We start from the raw sequence: 19,456 nt of genomic DNA, 5'->3' as shown, positions 1-19,456 counted from the left end.
ATGTCGTGTTCGTGTCGTGTTCGTGTCTGAGGATTTCGTGTCGTGTTCGTGTTCGTGTTTGAGGTTTTCTTAACGGGTCGTGTTCGTGTTTGCTGTTATCGTGTTCGTGTCGTTATCGTGTCGACACGATAACGACCCGACACGCACGATTTGCCACCCCTAGCATCAAGTACAATGACATCTCAACAACACAATTTTGTATGGCAGAATCATAAGATTATAAATTAAATACTACTCCTCTAATATGCATTAGAAAAATCCAACCCTATAACAACTACAATTTCTGTAAATCCAAGGGCGACCATGGCATTTTTGATCGACCCTAAATAAAATTCCCTGATTACGCCATTACTATTTCCCCATGTTCTGATTTGTATTAAATTTATTTTTGCGTATGCTAATTTGTTCTCAATTATCCTCATGTCACAGTAATATCTTCATAAGGAGGGATGCAAGAAGTGCTCGAATAAAACATTTTGGACAAAATAACATCTATAATTATAACATCACTAAGATCCATCGATGGGGATTTAAACTTGTAACTAGTTAACTATCCACAACTGGAAAATTTAATTTAGTAAAGATATGGCTGAAAAAACTAGAGTATTTGCAAAAGTAGTGGATTTGGACAAACCTTTCAACTGCTGAACACTCTGTTCTTCATAATCTTTTCTACCTCACCAACAGTTAACTGCATAATCCCATTTTCTCTTAACCATCTTTCATCAACCATCAAAGTACTCTTTAACTCTTTCTTCGCCGTTTTTAACAACTGCAAGCCATTACTTGTCTTGGGAAAGAAGCCTTGAGGTCTCAAACACCACGATCCAAAAACGCCAAACAGAACTGTCAAGTCGTTAGATAGCCTCTGAACTCCTCCATCATGAAACTTCACATTGCCCACTAGTATGCTATAGAAAATTGATCTATCTATACCAGCAGCCAAACTTCTCCATAACCTTGTAAAATCTGTTTTGTTCAGCCCTTCTTCCAGGAGAGACAGTTTTCCCTGCAAATAATCCATAGCTTCTATGAAAGAACGTGAGAGCGCCAAGGTTTCATCACTCTTTTCTTGCCATTCTTTTTTGTTCTTTATATACTCTCGGCAAAGTGCATCAAAACCACGTAAGACAACAGTGGACAGCTTCTGAATCCATTCCATTTTGAATTCTTCCAGCTTCTTGATTTCTTCACGAAAAATACCTTTCCCAGTAGCATCCAAATCACCTGCTGTTTCAATGCTCCCAGATTGTTTTGTTTCCATTTCCAGAAAGAATACATCCTCACAGAAATCTTCTAAAGTGGACTGAAAAAAGCTCCCTGCATTAACAGACTTAGCAACCTTAATTAGAGCAGTGTCATCCGTCAACGCAGTCAGCCCCTCAGCCTCTTGACACCTTTGCCACAGGCAATCCAAATACTTGTGTATTATAGGTGCACCTGCCAATTTGAGAAATCTTGACCTCAATGAGAAGCTAGGCACTGATCGACAACGGTCAATGACAGAAGAGAGGCTTCGGAAAACAGCACTTGCTATCCCAGGAGATTTGCTCTCTTCTTGACCAGGTAGAAGAGTTACATTTTCACCTTCCTTTATCCAATTCCTGTCATCTTCCAATTCAATGTTTAGTTTATCAAGTGTGTCACAGAGCTCAATTTGAGCCCACAACTCAAGCCAGTCAGGTCTATCACAAAATACAACCAATGAAGACATCTTCTGCATATTGTCTTCTTCTTCTAGAGAAAGAAGGATTCCTGAATTTGCTGCCAAAGACTGAACTCGTTTATCAAATGCAATCATCAAGTCTGCAAGATGTAGCCATGATGCCCTAGCCTGTGTTTGGATAGCAGGTTCACTCTCTTCTTCAAGCTTATTGATATATAAGGGAAATATTTCTTTTGCAAGGTAGGTCGATAGGGAAAATACCATTGCCGAGATCCATTCTTCTCTACAACTGTAACCAGATAGCATAGCTTCATCTACCAGTGGTTGCAATAAATCATCCATAGAATCAACATAGTCGCGAGTGATCTTATATGCAAGTGCAAATATATAATCCGGCTTCTCAATCCACTTTGAGAAGTGGCGTTGAGATGCAATAGACAAAGGATTCACAAGTTCCTCAATAACCCAAAGGGGTTGGTGAAGAGCAACAACCTTATTATGCCCCTCAAGTTGGCGAGATTTCCTTTTTCTCTGCAATTCCTGGAGACCGCACAATGCGAGAAAACTCTCACAGTACTGGAGTTTCAATTCTCCTTGCATTGTAAAAAGTGGATTTTTCACATTAGATGATCCTTTAGCATTTGTACTGGATGAACTTAAGGGTGGTGGCCACCCAAGAGAAGCAAGAAGGGCTCGATGATCAGCAATAGCCTGGGGCCTTAGAATGGCCAATGCTCTATCAATTCTATGATCAACTGCTGAAACTAGCCGAATCCATTGAGGATGTGTCTTTATAACTGAGCTGAGAACATCTTCTGTTAATTTAAGAGCCCTTAGAGCACCTGCACGCATATCCTACAAAGTAGAGGTAAACAACAAAAAAAACAAAACCTTACGTTAGGTAGACTTCTTTTCAGTCTTTACCCACACAATAATCATTACTTATTTAAACATATAGTTTAAATACTTATCTCCAGATTGTACCATCTTTTTGCTGACTAATGCAAAAATTGACAAGAATGAAAAAGGCAACACTAATGCACGTTTACAACATTACTCTGTAGCCTAAATATATAAAAAATTTTGAACATCTCATGCTGTGAAAGTGTTTCCTGTTAAATGGAAGGACACAGTATGAACTAAACAATCTAGTTTACCATGTTTTGATGAACATGGAAATGGTGGAAGTTAAAAGATAAATTGATAAAAATTTCCAATAAGTCAGTATGATACTATGATTAATGCAAAAATTCTTCATTTTGATAAATTGATAGTCTACACTGCAGGATGATATTCAGTTATGTTCCCTCTAAATAAACTGAGAAGATAACTTCACACAAACAAATTAGTTAATATCAAATATAATGTAAAATACGATAAGATTTTGGTATTTCAAATATTCACAGAAACTTGTAGCACACAGTTCCAGTGAGAGTACTAACTTCTAGATCTTTCATTGATGGATGCCTCCGCAACGTTCTATTCATAGTGGATGATACAGCATCTTCAATATCACCAACCAAAGTATCAAGCTTCAATGCTGTCTCTGAAAGTACGAAAGAGTGGTTACAAGGGCATCATATAGGAAAGCAGGACCAAGAAAATAAAACCTTCATTTCGTTTATTTTGTCTCTACCAGATAATTTGATATTGGAGCTTCCGACTTTCTAGCACAATCTCACACATACTACTGTATGGAATTACATCATTGTACAAGCACACATACATTTTTTTTCTCCAATGACAAAAACTCAGTAACTTTCATGTGTTTCAGCAGCATCCTTGCTGTGTATTTATAATATGGATTTTAAGAAGAAATGAAAGTTCTACCAACATGCAGATAACAAAAAGGTGTGTGGCATAACTCTTGCACTAGAATCAATATCATACTCTTCAAGCCATGGCCTAGTACAGAATTATGAACAAGACGAAGTGAGATTAAGCAAACATTCAGCCAGTGATTGATACACAACTCCACCTCAAAGTGATCTACAAATCTGCATTTATCAGCTAGTCTCATTAACAGTATGCGTATATACGTGTCAGGGGCTCAAAATGTGACCTTCGCTCTTCTAAGATCCCCAACACTTACTCAAACAAGTAGAAACAAAGAACAAAGGTTGGAGATGGAAACAACTAACTGAATAATAAAATTACAACTCAATTTGGTAATAATAGCTTTCTCAACATGTTTGGTTATCATTGTATGTTCTTGCAATTGTTTTCTAAATTGCCTAAATCCTTCAAACTATTATAATCTAATCAAACAAAAGTAGCAAATTATCCCCAATACATAACACTTCCACATAAATTCGTTCTTAATTTTTTAAAAAAGCTCTCTACATACAATTGCAAACGGGAATGGGGGCTAACCTGCATAATTTCTCACAGTTTCAACTCTTGCCACTTCCTTGGCCAATGCTTGTAACTCTTCCCCCATCCCTCTCCTCGATTCCCCATCTATAAACACGAGTAAAAAGCAATTAGCTTTCAAACAGCATTCGGAATTCAGAAACCCCAAAAATCCCCAAACCTACAGCCACCTGAGGACGGGTGAGTGGAGAGGCGGCGGAGATCATCCAACTGAGCATGCACGTTGGAGAAGAGTGATCCGACCCGATTCGAGTAGGAAGAATGGCGGGTCAAGTGAGATTGTAGCTCGGTGTTGAGTTGGGAAAGTGTGCGATCAATTGCATCGGACTGGATTTGGAGCTCGGACAGCAAAGCCGGGGCTCCATCAAGGGCTTCTATGGAGTTTAGTTTGGAATTGAGGAAGTAGAGAGCGTCGGAGGAGAGTGAGGCCGGCGGCGGTAAGGGTCGGGTCGGTCGATCATCCTTGGATCGGGCCATCCGTTTTGACGATCCGAATTGCAACGACAATCGAATTGGAAGAAGGTGAAAAGAATGTCGTCATTATTGCACTTTGGTCCCTGTTTATTGTTTAATTTTCATTTCTGATAATACTCTTCTCAGGGCGTTTTGTTAGAGATTGATTAATTACAAAATATGCATTGAAACGCTAATTCACTATTAACTTGTACTCCACTTGTTTTATGTTTAGTCAATTATAGGTACTGACAATTTAATTTATCATATAAAGTAAACGTGTTTTTATTATTAGTAACTGAACATAAATTTAAAAATTTGTATCAGGATTCCAATTCGATTTTATACTATTAGTCTTGAACATTTACCACTTGGTAAAAGTCATTAATGTCAAGTGCAAGTGTTTTGGAATCCTTTCTTATTTTGACTGAACACATTAAATTTTTATTTATTATTCCCTCCATAGCTCCGTTCCATAAGAGCATGCACTTCTAGTTAGATATCGAGTAACTGATAAAGTAAGGAAGATCTTGACGAAATAAGTAATTACAATATTGTTAATGGAGAACGGTTCCCACCATATTAGAGAGAAAAGACTTTATAAAATTAGAAAATGCATATTCTTATGGAACGGACTATAAAAGAAAGCGTGCATTGTAAGACGAAGGGAGTATTTATTGGTGATATAAACAAATTTGTAATTAGAACATAAGAAGTCACCTGCATATTTGAACTCTCTCCCCGTCCTCTATTAAGTTCCAACTTTTGCTATTTTTGTCTCCTCTATTAAGAGTCCGCTCTCAGTTTATATCATAAAAGATGAAGTTCATTTATCCTTATTTCAGGAACACTTTTCACGTTCTAGATTATTGTTATTTTTTAAAATTTTCTAACGCAAGTCTCGATTTTGTATCCTTAAAAAATAAGTTTTTTATAGTGACTATAAATTATACTTTCCTCTTTTAAATAATTATAAATTATTTCATTTTTCAAATATTTAAATTTTCTTCCTATAAAAATAGTACTCCTACATAATTACATTTTCTCTTCCAACATACTATTAGTCAACTATAATATAATGTCAAGTAGTTTACAAATCCATCACATAATTATGACATTTCAATGCCTTCAAAATATTAAAAGACTATCATATCAAAAATTTATTTACTAATTTCAATAAAACCAAAGTATACAATATTATGATATGAACTATTGTGTAAAACTGATTTGTTATGCTTTGTGTTTTTATCTTGCCACGTGAACAAATTGAGTGACCCAGATTACGAACTTAAGAAAGAAAATATTATCTCGATACCATTATCTCCAAACAAGGTTTAAAATTATACATGCAGAATTGAATTCAAGACTTCTGCTTACAAGAGTTTTGTAGAAGAGTTTTTGTACTCAAATTGGAACTTTATACTCAAATTGATGTGAGAAACAAACATTTCGAAGCATGCAGAGGAATATGATATCAGATATATAGTCTTGGTCTTCGTTCAAAAGCCACCACAATTATCCAATTTTTGACTGGGTCAAGGACCACTCTTACTGCAATAAGTTGAGTCCAAGCTAGCACTTAACACTCAAACAAATTAATGGTGGTTATAAATAGCAAAAGAGATAATAAAAGAAAAGCTTCCACATTTTCTCTATCAAAAAGAATGTAAATAGTCCACAAAATTCGTTCTCCATCACCATCATCATGCTCCTTCTATCTTGATCTGAAATCTAATCTCTCCTCAATTAAACAGATCAAAGATAAAGAAGGAGACGAAATGTTAAAAATAACAACGATGAAATCAATGTTAAATTAAATAATTTTTGCTCTCGTCGTATGAATAAAATTAATGGGGAATTGCTTTCATAGAAGTAGGATGTGTGTTTTGGCAACTCTTGATTTTAGAAGAGGGTGTCAAGAATGTATACACAGGCCAAAACACGATGTTGTTGAACGTGATCATAATGCTCATATTCATCCACCTCCACCTTCAGGTAACATATATATAAGGATGCTTTTGATTTTATTTCAATAGTTTGCTCTCATGTTTCTCAATTTTATTGCAAGATTTTTGTTGATTATATGTTTCTCAATTACTTTCATTTTAGTTTCCTTGTTTTGTCATGAAAAAGATCATTATAAGATCAAAACATAGTTATAAAATGTATATAATTCCTTAAATTGTCATATCATCTCAAGCAAAATCCGAATCAGGTTGGAGTTTTTCTCGCGATGGATTCATGTATATATAGGGGCAAAATATGACACGAAAACACAGGTCAGATAATTCTGGGTTATCTGCCCTAGCAAACGGATCCATAGAGTAACTACTTACATATATAGTAGAAGGTTTCAAACTTAATACACCTTCAAAATTCAAACTAGCTAATTATTTTTTGATACAGAATTTACTAGAAAGTTTGCATATATGCTGTTGATAGACTATTTTTTTCTGAGACAATGCCTATGTATGCATATATATGATCAATCATCTGAAGAATGGAAACGAATTTCAGCTTCTGCAACGAATGAGAGACGAAGCCATCCATTGCCGACTCCAAACCATTCACCACAGATAGGCCTACACCATGAGAGCAAGACAAATTCGTTGCCACTGCCGAAGCCAGGAAACCCTATCCAAGACGAAGAAGCAAGTTGGCAAATTGCAGCTTCTATTCTGCCATTGCCAACTTCAGAGTCTGAGATTCTATCAGCCCCGAATCTAAAGTCGTTTCCACTGGATCAGCTGAGCCGAGCTACCTCAAATTTTTGTGAGGATAGTGATGGGATACGAACTAAACAACTAAACAATAATTGCGAGCCCAATAGCAGTGACGGCCCATCAGCCCAAAACCCAAGAAAGAGTATCAGTTCGGCACAACCAAAGAGTTCGGTCACAGCCTATAGCTCGGTAGTATCAGTTCGGCACAACCTAAGAGTTCGGTCACAGCCTATAGCTCGGTAAAAGCCGACCAATCGAGCTCAACTCTCAGATCGGCAAAAGCTGATCGGCAAAGTTCAGCAGTTCGGTCTCAGTATTCGACCGAACAAGGAGATAGTGGACCCATGCAGGATCTCCACGACCTCCATTACACCCACGATCTATTTAGTGGTATTAAGCAGTTATCAACCCCACTACCAGGGCTGCAAACCACGATCTTAGTTCGAGTGTATAAATAGAACTTAGATCAGATAGACGAGGGTAAAGCTCTCTAGATCCTGAATCTTATAGCAAATCAGTATTGTAATCTGTAAGCGAGACCAAGCAATACAAAATTTGCCCTCTCTTCTTCCCGTGGACGTAGATTTACCTCAGTAAATCGAACCACGTAATTTTCCGTGTTGTGATCGTTTATTACTTGCATTTATTCCCATCAAAAATTCGCCACATCATCACTGGCGCCGTCTGTGGGAAACGACAGAAAACCAAAACTGTGATAAAAGCGAGTTTTTGATCCTCTTCCACCAAAAAATGCATACCAGATCACATAATACCCATACTTCCGTCCGTGATGAACGTGAGGAAGCTAGTCCAGCCCGTAGGTCTGGAAAACAGCCTCGGGAGAAATCTGCCTCCAGTTCTCACGGTGAAAGAACAAACCACTCAAAAAGTCATCGCACCGAGCCTCCCCAGCAGCTCGCTTTGAATGAGGCTGTCAAGTTGTTCTTGGCTGAGAAGTAGGATGAGTTCTTAACATTCCTGCAAAAGAGCCAGAAGCCGGAGAAGAAAACGGCGGATTCTCCCTCCCCCTCCAGACATGAAAGTCACTACCGCAGTAGTGTCGTATCTTCCAGGAGAAGGAATCCTCACCACCGATATGTTCCTTCTCCTCCTTGTTACCGAAATCACAGGAGAACTCCATCTCCACCATACCGTAGAGATGTCGGATTCGCTATGTATGGAGCGCTGAAGACTCCATTTTCGGATGATATCACCAGAACTCCGTTGCCACAGAATTACCGAACTCCGTCAGTGACTTATGACGGGTTAGTGGATCCTCATGATTTCCTGGGACGCTATCAGTATAATATGGCGAACCAAGGTCTCAATGAGGTTCATATGTGTAAGTTGTTTCCCGAGTTGCTCATCGGGAACGCAAGAAGGTGGTTTGATAGCCTCCCTCAAGGCAGCATTAGATCTTACAGAGATCTAATGGATGCTTTTCATAGGAGGTTCTTCCAGAAAGCGGAACCCGAATCACTTCGGCTCAGCTGCTTTCTATACGTCAAGGTCGCGATGAAAAGATTAGCGACTTCATGACAAGATTCCACAAGGAATGCCTACAAGTAGATGATCTCAATGATCTACTTGTCATTTCGGCATTCCAAAATGGAATTCTGCCCGGAGCTCTCTACATAAAGCTCGTTGAATGCAGTCCGCAAACAGCTCAAGAGATGTGGGACATTGCGGACCAGTTTTCTCGGGCTGATGAGGCAGACCGTCGAAAACGGTCTTTAGACAGCTCTTCCAGAGGAGACAAGAGGAAGCCCGATCATAGCGATCAGGGGCATCCTCGCCGAACTCCTTTTGAAAGAATTCAAAGGGCACCGGTACAAGACAGATTGGGACCACGTCTCAATCCTGAGAAACCACCCGCTCAGTTCGTACCATTGAACAAGTCGAGAGCGGAATTTTTCGAACTGCATTCTGATATGTTCGAAAAACCAAAGCAGATGACGAAATCGGCCACGCGCCGAAGTCAGGATAAATATTGCTCCTTCCATCAAGACCACGGTCACGATACCGAGGAGTGCCGAAATTTGGCAGCAGGTATTGATGTTCTTGTGAAAGCAGGGACGTTAAAAAAATACCAAAGCAAGCCGCCGAAAAAAAATAAGAAACAGAGAAGTGCGAACTGCGCTCCTCAGGATCCTAAAAGGCAACAGGATCCCGAAGACGATGACGAGCCGCAATATGATGGAGTAATCCAGACTATTGACGCTCTCCCAGCCGGGAAGACTAAATCGTCTCTAAAATCAGAGCGCAGAGGCTTCAACCGAGAGGAGCCAACACATAAAAGGCTGAAGAAGGAGGAAGTGATTACATTTTCAGATGCAGATCCCGTCCCGGCCATTTCTCCTCATCAAGACGCTATTGTCATTCAAGCTGGAGTGGCAAACAAACTGATCCACAGAGTGTTTGTGGATACAGGAGCGTCGGTTAGCATTCTTTTTAAAGAATGTTTTGATAAACTGGAAGTGGATCCAGCTCGGCTCAGTCCGGCCCCAATTCCTCTGAAAAGTTTCGCCCAGGAGGACACCCACCCTGAAGGTATTATCAGCCTTCCGATTACGGTAGGAAGAGCGCCTACTAGCTCCAGTACGGTGATCGAGTTTTTTGTGGTAAAAGCTCGATCCCCGTATAACATTATACTGGGAAGAGACTGGCTCAACACAGTTCGGGCCATTTGCTCTACCTATCACCTCACAATCAAGATCCCCACTAAAGGAGGGATAGCAGTCATCCGAGGTGATCAAAAGAGAGCAAAAGAATGTCTGCAGATTGCGCTTAAAAGTGCCGAACAATCAGATCGGCACCATCAAGCATAGCAATCACAGCAGCCGGAGTCAGAGGCAGGCGAAATGAACGAAGTCACACCGGAGCCGAACTCACGACCAGTTCAGTTATACGAAGACGATCCATCCAGAACGGTCAAGATCGGTTTCGCGGGAACACCTCTACTCCGGGAAAAGACCATCTAGCTCCTCAAAGAGTACAAAGATGTCTTTGCGTGGTCTCCGTTGGACATGACTGGAGTGTCTCCCGAGGTAATTACACATCGGTTAAATATTGATCCTTCAGCCCGGCCAATAAAACAGAAGCAAAGACTCTTTGCGGCAGAAAGAAATCAAGTCATCCATGACGAAGTCCGCCAATTACTGAAAGCGGATGTATTATTTGAAGTAAAATATCCTTCTTGGGTGGCCAATCCTGTGATGATCAAGAAAAAAGAAGGAGGATGGCGGATGTGCATAGATTTTACGGATCTAAATAAGCACTGTCCTAAAGATTGCTACCCCCTTCCCAACATAGATAAAAAAGTAGAAGCTCTGATAGGCTTCGAAATTTTCTGTTTTCTTGATTTGTATAAAGGATACCACCAAGTTTTAATGGATGAGAATGATGCTTCAAAAACGGCTTTCATTACTGACTTCGGTATTTTTACTTATAAAAAGATGCCATTTGGTTTAAAGAATGCCGGAGCCACATATCAAAGGATGGTAGATAAGCTATTTCGGCACCTGATCGGAAAAGAGGTTGAAGTATATGTTGACGACATAGTTGTTAAAAGCAGAAGCACTTCGGAGTATGAAAACAATCTCAAATCCACTCTCGACGTGCTCAAAAAAGCCAACCTCAAACTCAATCCCCAAAAATGTACCTTTTTGGTAGATTCGGGAAAATTTCTGGGTTGTTGGGTTTCAAAGGAAGGACTCAAGGCAAATCCCCTAAAGGTTCAAGTTGTTCAGAACATGGCAATGCCGAAGTCCATACATGATGTGCAAAGGCTAACTGGATGTCTAGCCGCACTGAATAGATTCCTTTCCCAAGCAGCCGAAAAGCAAATGCCGTTCTTCAATGTTTTGAAGAAGGCACCAAAGTTTGAGTGGGGAGCCGAACAGAAAAAGGCTTTTGACGAACTCAAAAGTTATTTAACCGAACTTCCTACTCTCTCTGCTCCAACAGATGCCGAAGTGATATTCTTATATTTAGCAACATCAGATCAAACCATTAGCGCGGTGCTTGTACGAGAAGAAGGCCTAAAACAGCGTCCTATCTACTTTACAAGCCGAGCATTAAGAGGTCCCGAAACAAGGTATCAACCTCTGGAAAAAATTGCTCTGGCATTAGTAAATGCAGCAAGGAGACTGCGGCCATATTTCTATGCTCACAAAGTGTGCGTCTTAACCGATCTTCCACTTCGGCAAGTTTTGACTAAGCCCGAAGCATCGGGCAGAATTGCCAAGTGGGCCATAGAGTTGGGAGAACATTCAATAGAATATCTACCTCGGAAAGCCATCAAGGGACAAGCCTTGGCAGATTTTCTTGTAGAGGCAAAGTTCGATCAGGCAATCCCTATTATTGCCGAACAGAAAAATCCTACCAATGATGAACTAACACAGCCCCAGAAACCCGAAGTAGAGCCGCCGGACTGTTGGATTGGATTCGTAGATGGAGCTTCGAATAAGACAGGAAGTGGAGCTGGTATTCTACTTATCGCTCCCGACGGACACGAAGTAACTTATTCACTTCGGTTCTTATTCCCAACCACTAATAACGAAGCCGAATACGAAGCTCTTCTTGCCGGACTTCAGTTAGCGCAACATCTACTTGTCAAATCTCTCAAAATTCATTGTGATTCACAAGTCATAGTGAATCACATGCTGGGTACAAGTGAAGCCCGTGGTGAAAGGATGAAAAAATACTTGGACAAAGCGCAAAGTATTAGCCGAAATTTCTCTTATTTTCGGATAATCCACATTCCCAGAGCGGGAAATAGCCGAGCAGATACTTTAAGTAAGTTGGCCTCATATCCGAGCTCAAAGGTGGAGGAATTACCGCACAGAAGCATTGATGAAGCTGAAGTACACTCAGTAACCAGTTCACCGAACTGGATGACGCCAATATTAAAGTATCTAGATCAAGGACAACTGCCCGAGGATAAGAGAGAAGCAAGGAAAATCACATGCCGAGCACTTCGGTATGAACTTCATGAAGGAGTCCTATATAGAAAGTCCTACCTTCAACCGTTATTGCGATGTGTAGGACCAGAAGAGACGGACTACATCCTTAGAGAAGTTCATGAAGGATCTTGCGGTAGCCACATCGGAGCTAGAGCATTAGCTAAAAAAGTTCTGAGATGGGGATATTATTGGCCAACTTTGGTACAAGAAGCAGTACGGCTAGTTAAGAAATGTACGAAATGCCAAATCCATGCAAATATCCCAAGGATGCCGCAGACTGATCTATGTGCTATGCAAAGCCCTTGGCCTTTTATGCAATGGGGCATAGACATAGTAGGACCACTACCACAAGCTCCCCGGCAAATGAAATTCTTGATCGTTGCCGTGGATTACTTCACAAAGTGGGTGGAGGCTGAACCATTAGCTACGACAACGAGCTCAAAGGCATTAGATTTTGTCTGGAAGAACATAGTTTGCCGATTTGGCATACCCCATATCCTCATTTCGGATAATGGGACTCAGTTTACTGACAAAACATTCAAGAATTGGTGCCAAGAGTTGAATATTCAACAGCGGTTCACTTCGGTCTCTCACCCACAAGCAAACGGATAAACGGAAGTAACAAACCGTATTTTGGTGAAAGGATTAAAAGCTCGGTTAGAACAAGCCAAAGGACAATGGGTAGAAAATCTTCCTCAAGTCCTATGGTCTTACCGAACTACACCAAAAACCTCCAACGGTGAAACTCCGTACAGTCTAGTGTACGGCACTGAAGCCGTAATTCCGGTTGAGATCGGCATACCCAGCCCCCGAACTCTTAATTTCTCAACAGAACTGAATGACGACGGACTGAGAGCCGAACTAGATCTTGCCGAGGAAAGAAGAGAATTGGCCTTCATAAAAGAAGCCAAGTACAAGGAGCAAGTAACCCGGTATTATAACCAAAGGGTGAAAAAGCTGCAGTTTCAAGTGGGAGATCTCGTATTGAGAAACAATGAAGTAAGCCGAGCAGAAAAGCTGGGCAAACTTGAACCCACATGGGAAGGTCCGTATCGGGTGTCAGAAGTCCTGGGAAAAGGGTCTTATAAATTAACCCACATGTCAGGAGAACAAGTACCCCGAACATGGCATATTTCCAACCTCAAGAAGTTCTATTTGTAAGAGACAAGGTCCGGTCAGTCTTGTGTCTAGTTCGGTCCTAGGGTTATGTGCTTTCTTATTTTTATTGTTCTTGTGTCTAGTTCGGTCCTAGGGTTATGTGCGTTTTGTCTCTTACAAATGTTACTGAGGTATATTGTTCCTTAAAGGCTGATCCCCTTCTTTTAGATCATGTATTAAAGACAATTGTGAGTCCAAGCTTCCAAGGAAGATACAAGATTCCACAATTCAGCTTAAGAAACAAGCAATTCGTCTGAAACGAACTGCAATAAGCCGAAAACCACTTCGGTTAACTAGGGAAAGTCCAATCCAAGCGATAAAACTCGCCAAATAAGGACACAAACTAAGTCCGGTCAAAGAAGAGTTTACTTCATAAGACCGAGGACGAGTACAGGGAAAGTCCAATCCAAGCGATAAAACTCGCCAAATAAGGACACTAACTAAGTCCGGTCAAAGAAGAGTTTACTTCATAAGACCGAGGACGAGTACAATAAATGAAACAAAAAATCGCTGAACTGTAAATACGCAGTGATAGAAGCGAAATTTCATTTACTGTCTTGTTGGGCATACAATTCCGCTGCCCTACGAGAATGCGTTACACCATTACAAAGGACTACTCTACTGTCTACGGTTGCTAAAGTTGAGCCACCTATCCAAAAAGTCCTCATGATGCTGAGTTCGGGCGTTCCGAGCAGTTGAAGAATCAGTAGGTGGACGAGATGCTCTGATCGACCTACCGCCTCTTCTCTGAGTCCGGGAAGTTCTAGCACCTCGGCGGCGAAGAGTCTCTTCACGAAGCATTCGCTGATCTTGCTCACTCATATTCACCACTCCTCTACGAACTTCAGGGCGTTCTTGTCTTGACGTTTCCGGTTGCTCCTGAGTCCGTTGATGACTTGGAGTACGTTCTTGTCTTGACGTTTCCGGTTGCTCCTGAGTCCGGTGCTGATTTGGAGTAGAAGTTTGAGTAAGTGGATCCGAGGTTTGAGTTGGAGCGTGAGCGTCTGTTAGCGGGAAACGGCTAAGGAATCTCTCGATCGCGGGACGCCGGGAAAGAATGATGTCGTACAGAGAAGCCAAGCGCCGCAATGATTTCACAACTTGTTGGCAAGCCGAGCTCTCCAGCACATTGTTCTTCCGGAGTACATGAAGCTCCTCCCACAGTTCATCAACTTGATTCTGAACTTCAGATATAGTCATTCCCCCGCGCCCGCAGATGAAATCTTCATATGCAGTCCTCTCAGCGATGACAGTATTCAGCTCGGCCTCCAGATCTTTCTTTATGGACTCTAAGTCCTTATTGTTGGACTCCAGCTCCACTAAACGAGCCAAGAGTTCGTCATACTTCATCTGGTCATCTATAGCTTTTTTCTCAGCTTCATTTAAAGCCGAAGAGTATAGCCGCTTCCAGTGAAGTACCTCCAGCTCCTTAGAGTAAAGAATACGAAGCAGCTATGTCAGTTCGGCATTTCAGTTTACCGAGCAGGCAGTAAACCACAATAGGAGTAAAAGAGATTAAGAAAAGCTATAAAGAAGACACGAGTGTAGAAAGGAGAATTTTTTCATTCAAAGAAAAAATTTACACAAGGAGGGCTTCAAGGCCATTTTACAAATAGAAAGAAACTAAACTAAGAGAAGGGAGACGAAATCATACTCCGCCAGTTTCGTCTCCGGCTTCTCTGTGGGTTTCAGCTTCTTTCTCCTTGTCTACCTCGGTCTCAGCCTCGGCCTCCCTACTCCCTCCCTCCTGCTCGGCGCCCCCATCGCCGGTCTGCTGATCCTCCTGCTCGGTCTCCCGGCCGGCCTCATTTTCCTGCTCACCCTCTTTGAAAATTGAAGCGGGTGAAACAGGCCCCAAGGAGGCAAAGATGGCCTCCATGTTCTCGTCACGGTCAGCCCGGCAATTACGGACTCGTTCAGCAGAAAGCAGGACCGATGAAGACGCAAGCTCCTCAAGGAGCGGCAGACTCTGGAGGCGCGCTGCAATCTCTCGGCCATACAGCGGCAAAACGACTCCGGGTTCCTGCTCAGCGTTATCGGTCATCAATTTCAGCAGATCGCCGATAAGGGCCGAAAATTGATTGCTCAAAAGAGGTCTTCTGCCTCTTCGGATTCTTCTCGGCATCAGACGCCGAGCTGGTGTTTTTCTGTTTCTCCGGCTCCTTTGATTCGGAGGATTTGCGACCTAGCCTGCTTAGCATGTTCACTGCCAAAAAGTGAGAAAACAAAGTTAGTTTTCGCCGCTAAAGCAGTAAAGCATAAAAAAGAAATCCTCACCCTCAGTCTCTTCGTCCGAAGACGAGGAATCGAACACGAAGTCACCCTTGACGAGCTCAGATTCCGAATACTGTTTCCTAATCATGGGAATCTTATTGAGCTCGCCCTCGAGCTCGTCCAACGGTTCTACCCGAGGATGAGGAATTACGGACTTCGGCCCTCTCCAGGAAAAGTCCGGAGCCGCTGTCCTATTGTAAAAAAAGAAACGATTTTGCCACTTCGGCCATTTGGTTTTACAGAATGCTCTGAAGGGCTGTAAAGGGATCAAGTAAAACCAGGATCCCTTTCTCTTAAACTGAAAGAAATTAAGGATTGCCCTCAGAGACAGATCCTTTTCTAGTCTACGCAGCTCGGCAGCAAAGGCCGATAAGTGCCTCCAAGAATTTGGAGTCACCTGACCTAAAGGAAGTTGAAAAAAATCAAGAAGCTCTACAAAGGCAGGGGGAAGAGGGAAACGAAGCCCGCATTCTAAGCAGACTTCGTAAACGGTGGCATAACCCTCCGGCGGCGAGTTAGCCCTATGAATGTCGTCGGGAATCACCACTAACCCCCCAGGAAGAAAATATTTTCCGTGTAAGGATATCACAGTATCCTTACTCAAAATGCTGTGGAAATATTCTACCGTCTTCTCCCCGGACCTTTTCCGGCCAGAAGACCCCTTACCCCCCTTCCTACCACTACCTGATTCAGAAACAGATTCAGAAGAAGAAGACATGATTCTTACTCTTTGATGGTCGAAAGTCTCTGAAGAAATTCTTGAAGAAGTGGAAGAAAATTTTACGAAAAAGAGAGAGAATGCAGAAAAATAATCGCAAAAGTATTCCAATGATGAAGAGAGGAAATATTTATCAGATTCGCAAAGGCATTTCAAATTCGTCGCACCGTTTCAAATCCCACTTTTTCTGGATTCTCTGGCCGGATTTGCTGTCACATTTAATGCAGACACGTGCAGAGCACGCCTCCTGACCCCCTTACAAAATGCCGAAGTGATTTACTTCGCTTTTCGGGGGGGGGGTGGTGATGGGATACGAACTAAACAACTAAACAATAATTGCGAGCCCAATAGCAGTGACGGCCCATCAGCCCAAAACCCAAGAAAGAGTATCAGTTCGGCACAACCAAAGAGTTCGGTCACAGCCTATAGCTCGGTAGTATCAGTTCGGCACAACCTAAGAGTTCGGTCACAGCCTATAGCTCGGTAAAAGCCGACCAATCGAGCTCAACTCTCAGATCGGCAAAAGCTGATCGGCAAAGTTCAGCAGTTCGGTCTCAGTATTCGACCGAACAAGGAGATAGTGGACCCATGCAGGATCTCCACGACCTCCATTACACCCACGATCTATTTAGTGGTATTAAGCAGTTATCAACCCCACTACCAGGGCTGCAAACCACGATCTTAGTTCGAGTGTATAAATAGAACTTAGATCAGATACACGAGGGTAAAGCTCTCTAGATCCTGAATCTTATAGCAAATCAGTATTGTAATCTGTAAGCGAGACCAAGCAATACAAAATTTGCCCTCTCTTCTTCCCGTGGACGTAGATTTACCTCAGTAAATCGAACCACGTAATTTTCCGTGTTGTGATCGTTTATTACTTGCATTTATTCCCATCAAAAATTCGCCACATCATCAGATAGCTTGCTCGGAGAAGGCGGATTTGGCTGCGTGTTTAAAGGCTGGTTGGATGAGAAAACCCTAAATGCTTCAAACCCTAGTTCAGGCTTTCCCGTCGCTATCAAGAAGCTCATCCATTCTGGCTTCCAGGGTCATAGAGAGTGGCTGGTTAGGTTTCCCTTTCATTTATTAGCATGCCTCATTTTTAGCTGGGATTCTGTATTATGATTGTACGTGTATTTTTATGTGGCTAGGAGCAGTCGGAAGTGAACTATCTAGGTCGACTTCACCATCCGAATCTAGTGAAACTCATCGGATATTGCTTAGAAGGCGTAGATCGGATTCTGGTGTATGAGTTCATGCCCGGAGGCTGCCTGGAGGATCTATTGTTCACAAGATCAAGTAAGCCTCCTTGATATAGCATTCTATTTAATTAAACAAGTGACCGATTAAAATTGTATCATAATAATGTTCAATTTCACAATGCAGAAAATTGTCCAGCTCTTTCATGGGTAAGAAGGGTTCGTGTAGCTGTAGGAGCAGCACGGGGGCTGTGTTTCCTACACGAGCTGCAACCGCCGGTCATATATCGCGATTTTAAGGCGTCCAATGTTTTGCTAGATTCTGTAAGTAGGTTAAGATTTAGTTATGGAAAAAAACTTCTCCTTTCGTCCACAATCACTCTTAGTAGTGGACAACATGTATTTAATGTAAATTTGGTAAGTAGAAAAAAGAATAAAAGCAAGTTAAGGTATCGTTAGTCGAATATGAATAAATAAGAGAGAAGAATTGGTGGCTCATGAACCAAAAATGGAAGAAGTCGACGGATTAAAATGGAAAAACATGATTATTGATTGTGTACACCAGAGGTATTAAATTTTGTATTATGATGGCGCAGGAGTTCAACGCAAAACTTTCGGATTTCGGATTAGCCAAAGCTGGTCCCACTCAGTCTCAGACTCATGTAACTACAAGAGTAATGGGCACAGAAGGCTATTGTGATCCACGCTATATAGCCACAGGTAAACTTGCATGCTTTCTAATCTTCAATAACCTTTCAATATCCTACATAACAAAAAAACAAAATTTAGATGATGTATGATCATAGAAGACACGGCATAATATTTTATTTTATTTTATTTTTTATAGGAAAATTGACGGTGAAATGCGATGTATATAGCTTCGGAGTGGTGCTACTAGAGCTGCTAACGGGACGTCCGGCCATCGACGAGACAAAGTTCGAGGAGGAGAAGAAGTTGGTAGAATGGGCAAGGCTTCATATAAATGACAAGGGCAAATTGTTCAGAATGATGGACACAAGGTTAGAGGGACAATATTGCAAGAGAAGTGTTTACATTGTTGCAAATATAGCGTTGCGATCTCGAGCCAAAATATCGGCCGCCTATGACTTACATATTGGATATTCTTCAAAACCTTCCTTCCTATAAATCACAACATTGATTTTATGTTGTCTAATCAAACTTCTTTCTTCTTTATCTTTTCATTATACATTGCTTTTCCAGCCTTGATTACGTACAACTTCATTTTAGCATAAAATGACGAGGAGTATATCCTAAAAGAGTACTGTATGATTATAAATTTGGTATCTTAATTTTAAGCGAGACATAATGTTTTTGGTATAATACATATTCTCTAATTATTTATTAATTTCTATTTATAATTAATTTTGAAAATCTACTTTGATTCTCTTAGAATCTAATCAAAATAAACTATATATCCCTCCGCTAGCTAACGATTTAAAACTCCAATTTGGCTCATTACGAGTCATAAGAAATATAGAGTAAAGTTGATGGAAAAGTTAGTAAAATGGGAATCACTTTTATATTTATTTTATAATGCAATGCAAATGTAATAAATTGTCGAAGTGTGGAGATCACTTATCTAAAATGGAAAAAAATACTCCCTCCGTCCCGGACTACTTGCACTTATTTCCTATCTGGGCGTCCCAAGTTATTTGCACTCTTTCCATTTTTAGTAAAAATTATCACCTACAGCCGTAATATTTGACTTTGTCTATCACTCATTCCTTAATCTCCGTGCCGAAAAGGAAACGTTCGAGTAGTCCGGGACGGAGAGAGTAGTAAAGAGACTTTGAATTGTGGACACCTCAAAATTAAAATATGGCATTATACCGTGGACGGACGGAGTATAATTTTAGAATCCAAAACTTATTTATTAATTTTTATTCAAAATATATATATTATTA

General features: G+C 41.1%; 2 protein-coding genes across 3 annotated transcripts; one reads left to right on the top strand and one right to left on the bottom strand.

Annotated features, from left to right (window-relative positions):
* Nucleotides 1-474: 474 nt before the first annotated feature.
* Nucleotides 475-4,638, bottom strand: LOC121765912 (RINT1-like protein MAG2). 2 transcript variants are annotated; one of them, XM_042162199.1, is made up of 4 exons: nucleotides 4,204-4,638; nucleotides 4,040-4,126; nucleotides 3,109-3,212; nucleotides 475-2,521 (listed from the first exon to the last, which is right to left on the bottom strand). In XM_042162199.1, exons 1-4 carry the CDS (start codon nucleotides 4,514-4,516, stop codon nucleotides 638-640), a joined length of 2,388 nt encoding a protein of 795 aa, XP_042018133.1. In that variant the 5' UTR covers nucleotides 4,517-4,638; the 3' UTR covers nucleotides 475-637. The 2 variants fall into 2 exon arrangements, with proteins under 2 accessions (XP_042018133.1, XP_042018134.1); XM_042162200.1 differs by having other exon boundaries at nucleotides 4,210-4,637.
* Nucleotides 4,639-6,369: 1,731 nt separating this feature from the next.
* LOC121764412 (probable serine/threonine-protein kinase PBL3) lies at nucleotides 6,370-18,677 on the top strand. The gene is made up of 6 exons (XM_042160435.1): nucleotides 6,370-6,487; nucleotides 17,249-17,397; nucleotides 17,490-17,631; nucleotides 17,719-17,855; nucleotides 18,128-18,251; nucleotides 18,379-18,677. The coding sequence occupies exons 1-6, from the start codon at nucleotides 6,370-6,372 to the stop codon at nucleotides 18,675-18,677; spliced, it is 969 nt and encodes a 322-aa protein (XP_042016369.1).
* The last annotated feature ends 779 nt before the right edge of the window (nucleotides 18,678-19,456 follow it).

The sequence above is a fragment of the Salvia splendens genome, chromosome 14 (assembly GCF_004379255.2).
Source record: "Salvia splendens isolate huo1 chromosome 14, SspV2, whole genome shotgun sequence".
NCBI classification, from domain to species: Eukaryota; Viridiplantae; Streptophyta; class Magnoliopsida; order Lamiales; family Lamiaceae; genus Salvia; species Salvia splendens.
The sequence above is the reverse complement of the archived record's forward strand: the minus strand, read 5'-3'. Positions and strand labels throughout refer to the sequence as shown.

Excerpts from the sequence above, each read along its gene's own strand:
- LOC121764412 (XM_042160435.1), top strand. The coding sequence starts at position 6,370 with ATGTGTGTTTTGGCAACTCTTGATTTTAGAAGAGGGTGTCAAGAATGT. Across the intron at positions 17,398-17,489 it reads AGGGTCATAGAGAGTGGCTG|TCGGAAGTGAACTATCTAGG; the intron begins GTTAGGTTTCCC and ends GGCTAGGAGCAG. Across the intron at positions 18,252-18,378 it reads TCCACGCTATATAGCCACAG|GAAAATTGACGGTGAAATGC; the intron begins GTAAACTTGCAT and ends TATTTTTTATAG.
- LOC121765912 (XM_042162199.1), bottom strand. The coding sequence starts at position 4,516 with ATGGCCCGATCCAAGGATGATCGACCGACCCGACCCTTACCGCCGCCG. Across the intron at positions 4,127-4,203 it reads TCACCCGTCCTCAGGTGGCT|ATGGGGAATCGAGGAGAGGG; the intron begins GTAGGTTTGGGG and ends TCGTGTTTATAG. Across the intron at positions 3,213-4,039 it reads AACTGTGAGAAATTATGCAG|AGACAGCATTGAAGCTTGAT; the intron begins GTTAGCCCCCAT and ends TCGTACTTTCAG.